The following is a 13,173-nucleotide window of genomic DNA, read 5'->3' as shown; positions in this document are numbered from 1 at the left end:
GCCAGAGTTGCATTATGTGATGGGACATTGAGAAAGAATTGGAGCGTATTGACAATCAGTCAGTCAAACAGAGAGTCAGTCAGTCAGTCAAACAGAGAGTCAGTCAGTAAGTCAATCAGTCAGTCACTTAGTCCAAAATGGTCCGTGTGTGTCTTTTGCTTGATGAGTGCAGCTGCATCCCACATGAAAAACATATTATATTAAACTATGGTATAAACCTACAGTAGTCAATGTAGTGTTTTTGTAGACTTTACTGTAGTGTTTTTGTTTTATTATCTTTGACCTAGAAGTGGAGGATTTCTCCTTCAGAAAGTCTACTGGAGAAATTCTAAAATAGCAAATGTTCCATAACCTGTAGGTAGGTATGGCTGGATATAGGGTCTATAATTGGGTTCTCACTTATTGGTGGCAAAAATTGCAATATGTGGGAGGGGAATGGGAAGGGTATATGCTAAGGAAATGCTGTAGTATTTCCTAAAGTTAGAGATGTGTTTGGTTTTCTGGACAATACTGTAGTATTTTCTACAGTGTTTTTTGTCATCTGGATAATACTGTAGAACTTACTACAATATACTACAACATTCCATTCTACAGAAAGTACTATGATCGAGGGATACTACCGTGTGTAGCATAGTATTCTAAATTATACTACAGTTTACTATAGAATTCTATAGTAGGTACTGTAGTATTCTATAGTGTACTGTAGTGTTTATTCATGTGGGATGGTAGCCACCATCTTGCTTTCCCATATTACTGTCATGTTATGGTGCAGAAGAACAACAACAGTAACATGAGGGGACAGAGCATATTTCTGACTGCGGAGAATGTAAAAAAAACACAGAAGACAATGACCTCAGGTCTGGGCCAACTGGCTCTGACAGCATACTTAACTGTCTAATTGAAAAGAGCAGTAGATGAGTTCTGACCCACATTGACTGGTTTTATGTATCCACTTAAGGGCTCATCATGGGGTTTGAATAATGATGCCGGTTAAGGAACACACACGCACATGCATACACACACCACCTCGATCCCTCCAAGATCTCAATCCCTCCAACTAATCATTTGGCAGTGCACTCTGCTTTCCAGAGCAGGGCTGTGAAACCGGGAGGCCCCCAGGCTCATAAAAGCAGATTTGTGATTTTGCTGTGAGCCAGAAACTGCAGCCACTGTTAAACAGAGAGGAAAGAAGAGTTTTTACTGTCTGAAGCATTAGAGCCGTACCTCTACCAAAATGAAAACAATTATAGTCCCACTCCCTCCCTCAGTACTGACAAACACTCTTTCTGCTCTGTGAAATGGCTCCTGGACAATACAGTGGAAACAGAGCAATAAACATTCCTCACCAGAGCGGGTTTATGAGAAAACGTTAACCAGGCGGTACCTAGTGATACGGCTCCCAAAAAACAACTACAACTAGAAATAGTGGAGAGAATTATTTTTAAGGTGGTTGACAAAAAACAAAGCCTGGGCACTTTTACTGTCTTTGTGTGTCGGTGTGTGTGTGTGTGGATACGTGCATTTTGGGAATTGTACTCAATCCCCGGGAGTCTGCAGAGAAGTTGACTTCATTTACATGGAATCGGTCCCCGAAGAGAGCTGTGACGGGGTCAAAATAAGTTCCATCATCTCCTCTTCACCTCCTGTTGTTCCTCCAGGGGAAAAATACAGTATGCTTAACTAAACCCCATCATACACACAGAGTAGAGAACTGTATGACACACAACGCAGACTCACACCAGCACAGCCCAGTCACTAAACACTCCCAGTAGAGCATGATCTGGTACTGGTGTCAGCCTCAACGCTGTGAGAAAATAAATAAACACACTGTCCATGGCATTCATCTCTTCTGTTCAAGCTAAGACTGCTTTCAGAATATATAAAAGTCCACAAGAATTTCAAAATACAAAAGCATGCCTGTCATCCAAGGGATATTATCGAGAGGATGAAAGAGGGAAAGAGAGGCAGGGGAAACAGGGATGGGGAGGGAATATCTGATGAAATAAGAGGACATGTCCTGAGAATGGTACTGCAAGCCTATCCAGGGCCAGAGAGCAAGAGAGTGTCAGTGGAGTTTGTTGAAACATCTGGGAGTCATCAGGAATAAAGAGAGTAGAACACTGGACTCAGCTGTTTCACCATGTTTCTCTCTCCTCTCTCTCTCTCTCTCTCCCTCGCTCTCTCTTTCCTTTCTCCTCTCCATCCCTACTTCTTTCCTCCCTTGCTCGCCTACTTCATATCGACCCAACACCTTCCCATGGGGGCTGGGGGCTTACAGTGACCTTACAGAGTCTGACAGGAAGTGGAGAGAGAAAGAGAGAGAGAGGAAGAAAAGAGAGAAAGAGGGGAAGAAATAGCTAGAGAGAATGTGAGAGAGGAAGAAGAGAGAGATGGGGGGGGCTGAGAGAAGAAGTCACAGACCACAGGCCCTGGTATCTCCCAATCCCATTGACCTATACTGAAAGGGTCAAACTGTGTGAAAAACCAGGAGAGCGGGCCATGTTGTTATGAATCCATTAACTAGCCTGCTAATATTGGTGCACTCACTAAGTCGAGGGGTCTTAGGCCTAGTTAACTGGTCTGTAACCTGATTAAATACTTGATTGTGATTGTGTGTTTTGGATAATTGTCTTGCTGCATGACCCAGCTGTGCTTCAGATTCAGCTCACAGACGGATGGCCTGACATTCACCTGTAGAATTCTCTGATACAGAGCAGAAATGGTTCCTCCTATTAAGGCAAGTGGTCCAGGTCCTGAGGTAGTATAGCATCCCCAAACCATTCAACTACCACCACCATGCTTGACTGTTGGTATGAGCTTCTTACTGTGGAATGAAGTGTTTGGTTTTCGCCAGACATAATGGGACCCATGTCATTCAAAAAGTTGACTCAAGTTTGCCAAAAAGCCCCTGGAAGCACCTGAATGATCATCAAGACTCTTGGAAGAATGTTCTATGGACAGATGAGCAAAAAAATATCCATTTTTAGACGACATGGGTCCCATTATGCCTGGCGAAAACCAAACACTGCATTCCACAGTAAGAAGCTCATACCAACAGTCAAGCATGGTGGTGGTAGTGTGATGGTTTGAGGTCAGCATGGTGGTGGTAGTGTGATGGTTTGGGGTCAGCATGGTGGTGGTAGTGTGATGGTTTGGGGTCAGCATGGTGGTGGTAGTGTGATGGTTTGGGGTCAGCATGGTGGTGGTAGTGTGATGGTTTGGGGTCAGCATGGTGGTGGTAGTGTGATGGTTTGGGGTCAGCATGGTGGTGGTAGTGTGATGGTTTGGGGTCAGCGTGGTGGTGGTAGTGTGATGGCTTGGGGATGCTTTGCTGCCTCAAGACCTGGACCACTTGCCTTAATAGAAGGAACCATGAATTCTGCTCTGTATCCGAGAATTCTACAGGAGAATATCAGGCCATCCGTCTGTGAGCTGAAGCTGAAGAGCAGCTGGGTCATGCAACAAGACAATGATACAAAACACACTATCAAGGCTACATGAAAATGTCTAGAAAGCAACAAATTTGAAGTTTTGGAATGGCCAAGTCAAAGTCCAGACCTAATCCCAATAGAGACGGTGTGGCAGGTCTTTAAACGAGCAGTACATGCTTGAAAACCCACAAATGTCGCTGAGTTAAAGCTGTTCTGCATGAAAGAGTGGGCCAAAAGTTATCCACAGAGACGTGAGAGACTGATCAACAACCACAGGAGGCATTCGGCTGCAGTCATTACAGCTGAAGGTGGTACAACCAGTTACTGAATGTAAAAGGGCAATTACTTTTTCACACAGGGGCATTGGGTGTTGCATAACGGTTTAGGAAATACATCAAATAAGTGTGTAATTGTTCTCTCGGGTTCTCTTTATCTAACATTAGGTTTTGGTTGAAGATCTGATAACATTCAGTATGAAACATGTGCAAAAGTAGAGTAAATTAGAAAGGGGGTAAATACTTTTTCTCAGCACTGTATGTGAACAATCAGCGAATGCGTTGAATATGCACGGGCCCAGAGGGACCGTCACCTTATGTTGGTCCAGGGGCCCAGGGAGACCGTCACCTTACGTTGGTCCAGGGGCCCAGGGAGACCGTCACCTTACGTTGGTCCATGGGCCCAGGGAGACCGTCACCTTACGTTGGTCCAGGGGCCCAGAGAGACCGTCACCTTACGTCGGTCCAGGGGCCCAGAGAGACCGTCACCTTACGTCGGTCCAGGGGCCCAGGGAGACCGTCACCTTACGTTGGTCCAGGGGCCCAGGGAGACCGTCACCTTACGTTGGTCCAGGGGCCCAGAGAGACCGTCACCTTACGTTGGTCCAGGGGCCCAGAGAGACCGCCACCTTACGTTGGTCCAGGGGCCCAGTGAGACCGTCACCTTACGTTGGTCCAGGGGCCCAGGGAGACCGTCACCTTACGTTGGTCCAGGGGCCCAGGGAGACCGTCACCTTATGTTGGTCCAGGGGCCAGGAGAGACCGTCACCTTACGTTGGTCCAGGGGCCCAGGGAGACCGTCACCTTACGTTGGTCCAGGGGCCCAGGGAGACCGTCACCTTACGTTGGTCCAGGGGCCCAGGGAGACCGTCACCTTACGTTGGTCCAGGGGCCCAGAGAGACCGTCACCTTACGTTGGTCCAGGGGCCCAGGGAGACCGTCACCTTACGTTGGTCCAGGGGCCCAGGGAGACCGTCACCTTACGTTGGTCCAGGGGCCCAGAGAGACCGTCACCTTACGTTGGTCCAGGGGCCCAGGGAGACCGTCACCTTACGTTGGTCCAGGGGCCCAGAGAGACCGTCACCTTACGTTGGTCCCGGGGCCCAGGGAGACCGTCACCTTACGTTGGTCCAGGGGCCCAGAGAGACCGTCACCTTACGCTGGGTCCAGGGGCCCAGAGAGACCGTCACCTTACGTTGGTCCCGGGGCCCAGGGAGACCGTCACCTTACGTTGGTCCAGGGGCCCAGGGAGACCGTCACCTTACGCTGGGTCCAGGGGCCCAGAGAGACCGTCACCTTACGTTGGTCCAGGGGCCCAGGGAGACCGTCACCTTACGTTGGTCCAGGGGCCCAGAGAGACCGTCACCTTACGTTGGTCCAGGGGCCCAGAGAGACCGTCACCTTACGTTGGTCGAGGGGCCCAGGGAGACCGTCACCTTACGTTGGTCCAGGGGCCCAGAGAGACCGTCAACTTACGTTGGTCCAGGGGCCCAGAGAGACCGTCACCTTACGTTGGTCCAGGGGCCCAGAGAGACCGTCACCTTACGTTGGTCCAGGGGCCCAGGGAGACCGTCATCTTACATTGGTCCAGGGGCCCAGGGAGACCGTCACCTTACGTTGGTCCAGGGGCCCAGGGAGACCGTCACCTTACGTTGGTCCAGGGGCCCAGGGAGACCGTCACCTTACGTTGGTCCAGGGGCCCAGAGAGACCGTTACCTTACGTTGGTCCAGGGGCCCAGGGAGACCGTCACCTTACGTTGGTCCAGGGAGACCGTCACCTTACGTTGGTCCAGGGGCCCAGAGAGACCGTCACCTTACGTTGGTCCAGGGAGACCGTCACCTTACGTTGGTCCAGGGGCCCAGAGAGACCGTCACCTTACGTTGGTCCAGGGGCCCAGGGAGACCGTCACCTTACGTTGGTCCAGGGAGACCGTCACCTTACGTTGGTCCAGGGGCCCAGAGAGACCGTCACCTTACGTTGGTCCAGGGGCCCAGAGAGACCGTCACCTTACGTTGGTCCAGGGGCCCAGGGAGACCGTCACCTTACGTTGGTCCAGGGGCCCAGAGAGACCGTCACCGTACGTTGGTCCAGGGGCCCAGAGAGACCGTCACCTTACGTTGGTCCAGGGAGACCATCACCTTACGTTGGTCCAGGGGCCCAGAGAGACCGTCACCTTACGTTGGTCCAGGGGCCCAGGGAGACCGTCACCTTACATTGGTCAAGGGGCCCAGGGAAACCGTCACCTTACGTTGGTCCAGGGGCCCAGGGAGACCGTCACCTTACGTTGGTCCAGGGGCCCAGAGAGACCGTCACCTTACGTTGGTCCAGGGGCCCAGGGAGACCTTCACCTTACGTTGGTCCAGGGAGACCGTCACCTTACGTTGGTCCAGGGGCCCAGGGAGACCGTCACCTTACATTGGTCCAGGGGCCCAGAGAGACCGTCACCTTACGTTGGTCCAGGGGCCCAGAGAGACCGTCACCTTACGTTGGTCCAGGGGCCCAGGGAGACCGTCACCTTACGTTGGTCCAGGGGCCCAGAGAGACCGTTACCTTACGTTGGTCCAGGGGCCCAGTGAGACCGTCACCTTACGTTGGTCCAGGGGCCCAGGGAGACAGTCACCTTACGTTGGTCCAGGGGCCCAGAGAGACCGTCACCATACGTTGGTCCAGGGGCCCAGAGAGACCGTCACCTTACGTTGGTCCAGGGGCCCAGGGAGACAGTCACCTTACGTTGGTCCAGGGGCCCAGGGAGACCGTCACCTTACGTTGGTCCAGGGGCCCAGAGAGACCGTCACCTTACGTTGGTCCAGGGGCCCAGAGAGACCGTCACCATACGTTGGTCCAGGGGCCCAGAGAGACCGTCACCTTATGTTGGTCCAGGGCCAGCTCTGTCTCTCTTGACCTCTTGGTTGGCCATTCCAAGCGAATTATTGTTTGTTCAGATGGTGGCTAAACATAAAACTATACAATAAAGAAACTACAAACAGGCATACCTAAACTAAAGATTCAAAACCAAACGAAGGCCTCGTGGCCACCAAACCAACGAGCAGCTTCACGGCTTTACAAGCTGGCATTCTGACTGACACCACCTTCAATTAGCAGCACCCGTCTCCTTATCAACCAGGCTCAGCATCTGGACGCGATTTGCTACTGCCCCCTGGGGGAATGGAGTGTGGGAGTGTGCTGTCCAAACTACCTAACCTATTCCATAACAATGTAAACACACACAAAAACACACAAAGGAGTTTCAGATTAGCCTACTGAGCTGAACTGTTGTTCACCAAATAGATTAAAACCACACACACAAACATACAAGTACCATCAGCCATGTTTCAAGCTTACCAGCTTTTGCAAAAGCTAATGGAAAAAAGCGGTGTGTGCGCATTCCCCTCTTTGCCGAGTGAGTGAGCGGAGCACTTAGGAGGTCGTGCCTAAATTACAGCTTCATCTATGCATCGTCGTCACTCGCTGCTCCCTCCTCACCATTAATAATTCAAAGAATCTGCCGTTTGACGTTTAACAGCAGCACATTGCCATAGATGGCTGCAGCGCAGGTCGGTTTATAGCATGTAATTGGAAACATGTCTGCCCTGCTGTTTCCTGTGTGGCAGCGGTCTGATGGTCTGGGCAGCGGGCACGATGTGGACCAAGCCCTGCACCGACACTCACAGGGTTATGCCAATGTTACACAGCCTGATGATAGTAAAGCTGAAATCATTTCCATGCTACATTTTCTCAAGTCAGACATTCAGGGTGGAAGGCATGCAATGAACGGATGACTGGGTAGTGAAAACCAATGGGGAGATTCACTATGATATTCTGTATGGTGTTATGTGTGTTCATAGGGTGTTTCAACTTCCTCACATGAAAGCATATGCTTAGAAAGTATTTCACCTCTTGAAGGATTATTGCACAGAACACACACACCACACATGCACACAATGCTTCATGCACACACCGCTCGTGTCATGCAAACATTTACTCACATATGCATGAGCGCTCGCACAGAAGCACACACACGCCACATGTGAAGCACCAAACAAACGCACTGCACAAAAAAAGCCTGTTTTACTGCCCTCTCCCCCTTCAGCTGCACTGTTACTGCACATCACACACACACACACACACACACACACACACACACACACACACACACTTTGGGTGATTTCTCACGAAACTAGAACAAAAAAAGAGCTTTGGAGGGAGGTTTGTTGACATATATTTAACATTTGTATCATAAAGCATATGTTGGAATATTTGTGATATTTTGGCTTTAGCCAGGCCTCCTTTAAGACTCCATAATGTTTCATCTGTAGATGCTCTTTAATATGAGAGGTATTATGATTTCAATAACAATTTCTTACATTAATATATGTATTTTGAAAAATATAAACATGAATATTGAAAATATAGAAATGTTGGTGTTGCAAATGTTTCAATATATTGTTGAACATAATATATTCTACAGAGTGGAATCTGAGCTAGTTTTAAAGTTACGGGCCATTTTATACAGAGAAATTGGCACAGTAGGCAATGTAATGAATCACAGCCCTCTTTTCACTTGTATCATTGCACATCCTCCAAATCAACAGCAGAAGGCGACCCTTTTGAATCCATTTTCAAGCGGTAAATCTTCATATGACACCAATTTTTGTTTTGTAGCACCTACAGATGAAACGTTATGGAGTATTAAAGGACGCCTGAGTATGGCCAAAAATATGTCAACAATCCTTCCTCCAAAGGACGCTTTTATTGATTAAATGTTGTGAAAATTGTATTTTTTTGTTGTTCTAGTTTCGTGAGGAATCACTCAGTTGTAGTTTTATACATGACGAAGGCACACTACTGTGGGCCGATTCTCTTACTCTCTGCTGTATGTCAAAACAGAATTAGCTTCAACTGGCATGTATGTCTATGATACACTTTACTGTCATTGACAGCTATTCAACAATACTCATCTATTGGCAGATTACAAATGATGTACCAAATATGGCTGCCGGTGTGCCCACCATGGAAGGTTCATTTGAATGTGAATTGGGACTGAATTAAGAACCAATGGGCTGAGGGAATGGTATTGCACCTAGGCCAATCAGAATTGTATGTACAGTATACTGGCAGAAAATGGGCCAATCAGAATCGTATGTACAGCATGTAGGGACAAGAATTGGGCTCTGGAGCCTGTGGACCATGGCCAGATGATGTGTTTTATAACACACTGCTCTCTGCTCTCTTCTCTCTATTGAGAGCATGGGCCCCTGGGATAAGGCAGCTCACAGACCACGTACATCAATTCCTTATCTAACCACAGGGCTGGCTGGGGGTTAGCTAGCCTTAGGCCCAGAGCAGTGTCACGCTCACACACATGCACACGCAGGCCTGGTCATTGTCACATGAAACTGATCTCGGAGGGAGGAGCATGCAAAATGCCAAACACACACACACAAATAATGACATTAAGCCATGTGTCATATTATTATTGCAAACATATCACAACAGTGGAACACAGAGGGTTGTCTTTCGTGCAAAGAGGTGTCTGGGTCCAGGGAGAGACCTGACGTGTGTGTGCCACTGGGGTGGACTGGTGTATGTTTGGTGACGTGTGTGTTTCACTGGGGTGGACTGGTGTATGTTTGGTGACGTGTGTGTGTGTCACTGGGGTGGACTGGTGTATGTTTGGTGACGTGTGTGTGTCACTGGGGTGGACTGGTGTATGTTTGGTGACGTGTTTGTGTCACTGGGGTGGACTGGTGTATGTTTGGTGACGTGTTTGTGTCATTGGGGTGGACTGGTGTATGTTTGGTGACGTGTTTGTCACTGGAACAGACTGGCATGTATGTATGTACAGTTGAAGTCGGAAGTTTACAAACACTTAGATTGGAGTCATTAAAACTGAGATGAATGTACTTTGGTGTGAAAAGTGCAAATCAATCCCAGAACAACAGCAAAGGACCTTGTGAAGATGCTGGAGGAAACAGGTACAAAAATATCTATATCCACAGTAAAACGAGTCGTATATCAACATAACCTGAAAGGCCGCTCAGCAACTGCACATGGGAACAAAGATTGTACTTTTTGGAGAAATGTCCTCTGGTCTGATGATACAAAAATAGAACTGTTTGGCCATAATGACCATCGTTATGTTTGGAGGAATAAGGCCACCATCCCAACTGTAAAGCACGAGGGTGGAAGCATCATGTTGTGGGGGTGCTTTGCTGCAGGAGGGACTGGTGCACTTCACAAAATAGATGGCATAATGAGGATGGAAAATTATGTGGATATATTGAAGCAACATCTCAAGACATCAGTCGGGAAGTTAAACCTTGGTCGCAAGTGGGTCTTCCAAATGGAAAATGACCCAATATTACTTCCACATTTGTGGCAAAATGGCTCAAGGACAACATGGTCAAGCTATTGGAGTGGCCATCGCAAAGCCCTGACCTCAATCCTTTTGAAAATGTTTGGGCAGAACTGAAAATGCGTGTGAGAGCAAGGAGGCCTACAAACCTGACTCAGTTACACCAGCTCTGTCAGGAGGAATGGTCCAAAATATACCCAACTTACTGTGGGAAGCTTGTGGAAGGCAATGCAACCAAATACTAATTGAGTGTATGTAAACTTCTGACCCACTGGGAATGTGATGAAAGAAATCAAAGCTGAAATAAATAATTATCTCTACTATTATTCTGACATTTCACCTTCTTAAAATAAAATGGTGATTCTAACTGACCTAAGACAGGGAATGTTTACTTAAATGTCAGGAATTGTGAAAAACTGAGTTTAAACATTAAATGTCAGGAATTGTGAAAAACTGAGTTTAAATGTTTTTGGCTAAGGTGTATATAAACATCCGACTTTAACTGTATGTATGTCAGGGAGGATGCAGCAATGTTTCGCTCACTTGTTTCCAGGACAAGTTGACTTCGTCTGAGGATGCACACATCCAGTGGTTCACACTCATCAATCAGGATTTCTTAGGGATCTGTCAACAGAGGACAAACTGTCATTTGAGGTAATGGGAACGTCCTTTCTACTTATAGTTGTGTCCCCTTCTGTCGACTTTATTACTGTACTGCTGTGACTGTCCTTTCAGGCTAATTCAAATTCACAATAACCTGTATATTCATCCCAATAAACCTGGCTTTGGCAGTTAGAGGTGGTAGGGGGGAGCAAGAAGAAAGAAAGAGAGAGAGAGGAGATGCATTAATGCACCAATGACCTGCTGAATATAAATTCTAACCAGAGATGAAGCACAGGTCAAACATAGCCCAGGAGACACAATGGTGATTACGAGGCGGTCTCTTTTTAACCTAAGGAGATGACAACACTCTCAAGAAAGAGCAGTAGATAGATGCTTACCGTGGCAGTAACTGAGGTGAGCACTTCTTAACATACACTCAGCATCACTGGCAATGCCCGTCATCTGTGATGTACACACTCACTCTCCCACTCTCGCCTTCCTCGCTCTCTCCTCCCTCCTTTCAGTCCCATGGTCCTATCAGCATCACTGGCTGTCTCAGCCAATCAGCAAGTGGGAGACTCACTGTATGTGTCCGTATAGAGCACTCAGCAGGCAGAATTCCCCTAACATCATGTGACGCACACACACACACACAAAATGAAAGGCAGATTATTAGATTCAACTATGATATCATGAGTGAGTGAGTCAAGCCAAAGGGATGTTATTAGCAGTATCTGCAGGGAAGAGAGCAGGCAAACATTCATGTCTACAGGGGAGACTTAGTCAAAGAGCATTACGCTAATGATCTACGATAAAAATGTACAGTACATACACCGCCACAGGCAACACTCAGATACCATCCAGCAACAACCCTTCGGGGTTTTATGTGTCCGAGATACATTGAACAAAAACAAACGCAACATGTCAATTGTTGGTCCTGTGATTCATGAGAAGGGTTGGGTAGGTTACTTTCTAAATGTAATCCATTACAGTTACCAGTTACCTGTCCAAAATTGTAATCAGTAATGTAACTTTTGGATTACCCAAACTCGGAAACGTAATCTGATTACATTATGTTACTTTTAGATTACGTTCCCTTAAGAGGCATTAGAAGAAGCACAAATGTATGTTAGCAATTGAACGACATCTATTGCAGGATAAATCAATGTTAAAGTTTACATAGCTGGCCATATGGATGTTAATTTTTACTTTATGGGTTGGTTACGTAGGCTTCTTCTCACCCATCGGCTTTCTACTACACATAAGAATACTATTAAATTATATCTTTGCATTAAAAACCAAAGTCTATCAGAATTCCAGTCATTCCAATAAATGTTATACCCCTTGATCTTCAAGAATAGGACTTGGAAATACTGTATGGAAATATAGATTAGCCAAATTGTTTTACCTGAGCATAACCCAGTCAGGGTTAGGACTTATTAGCCAGCCCTACGCTGTTGTTTATGATTCTGTTGTCATGGAGGACTGACTGGGCTCATTGACTGGGCTCATTGATTGGGCTCGCATGCTTTGAGCACTACTGAAAAGTGCTATTTACATGTGAAAAATGAATGCCATATGCTACATTTGCTATAGGCCTATTGTTTACCTTTTTTTGGTGACACTATCTTGATAATATGCAGCTGTTTAAAGGACAAATCCACAGATGAAACAATAACAAAATGCTTGCCCCGCCTCTGTTTTGGATAAAAAGCTGAGGGATGGGCCTGGAGAAATGTAACCACTCTCAGATTAATATGCAGAGCTGTGGATGCAAGGACTGACCATCCATGATATCAAAAGTATTGTTTTAACCATGTTATGAGGTTATACAGAGTTTGTTTATATTTACAATGTTTACAGACATTGGAGTAAAACAAGCTTATATTTTGGGTTCTCATGGAGTGTGACAGTTGAACTAAACTCATGAGGCATTTACAAGTTCTATTCTTCAAGGATGGATATATATATATATTTCATTTATAAGTCCAGAAATGTATGTCGTAACTACAGATATCAAAAGTGTACGAGTTTGAGCATGTGTCCATTAGGCCTCTGAATTTGTATTTTTATATCAGCATGAATTAGATTGAGCAATAAAAGCTCCACTTTTATTCCATAGGCTTGGATCCGCACTAAGCAGCTGTTGGAAGAGCGGATTGTTCACTGTCTGTCCACTGGTTTCAAAAACAATGATTGATAGGCAGCTTAAACTTCTTGTATTCAACCATTATTATAAATACACATTTAGATTTGTGATCAGCCATTATTCAAGTTGGATCATCTTGGATGCCGACAGCAGCCGCACCATTGGAAGACATATCTTGGACTGTAGCCTTCAAAAGCCTATTCCTGCTCTTTTCCCACGATCCATCAAACACATTTGGTGTGTCATCATAGTGGTCTCTAACTTGTGGTCAGACTTGCTCAGGTGTAACAAACTTAAACTTCAATGCTGATTTGAATGTCACTGAGAAAGCAGAGAAGTGTCAACAATATTTTTTCCGC

The 13,173-nt window shown here is 46.6% G+C and overlaps 1 protein-coding gene across 1 annotated transcript; it reads left to right on the top strand.

Moving 5' to 3' along the window:
- The first annotated feature begins 3,994 nt into the window (after positions 1–3,994).
- Positions 3,995–6,283, top strand: LOC109864609 (collagen alpha-1(I) chain-like). Its single transcript, XM_020452464.2, has one exon. It carries the CDS (start codon positions 3,995–3,997, stop codon positions 6,281–6,283), a length of 2,289 nt encoding a protein of 762 aa, XP_020308053.2.
- Positions 6,284–13,173: the final 6,890 nt, after the last annotated feature.

This window comes from Oncorhynchus kisutch, linkage group LG19, assembly GCF_002021735.2.
Source record: "Oncorhynchus kisutch isolate 150728-3 linkage group LG19, Okis_V2, whole genome shotgun sequence".
In the NCBI taxonomy this organism is placed as follows: Eukaryota; Metazoa; Chordata; class Actinopteri; order Salmoniformes; family Salmonidae; genus Oncorhynchus; species Oncorhynchus kisutch.
This window is presented reverse-complemented; position numbering and strand designations above follow the sequence as displayed.

What these genes read in the sequence shown, in the direction of transcription:
- LOC109864609 (XM_020452464.2), top strand. Translation starts at nt 3,995, where the DNA reads ATGCACGGGCCCAGAGGGACCGTCACCTTATGTTGGTCCAGGGGCCCA.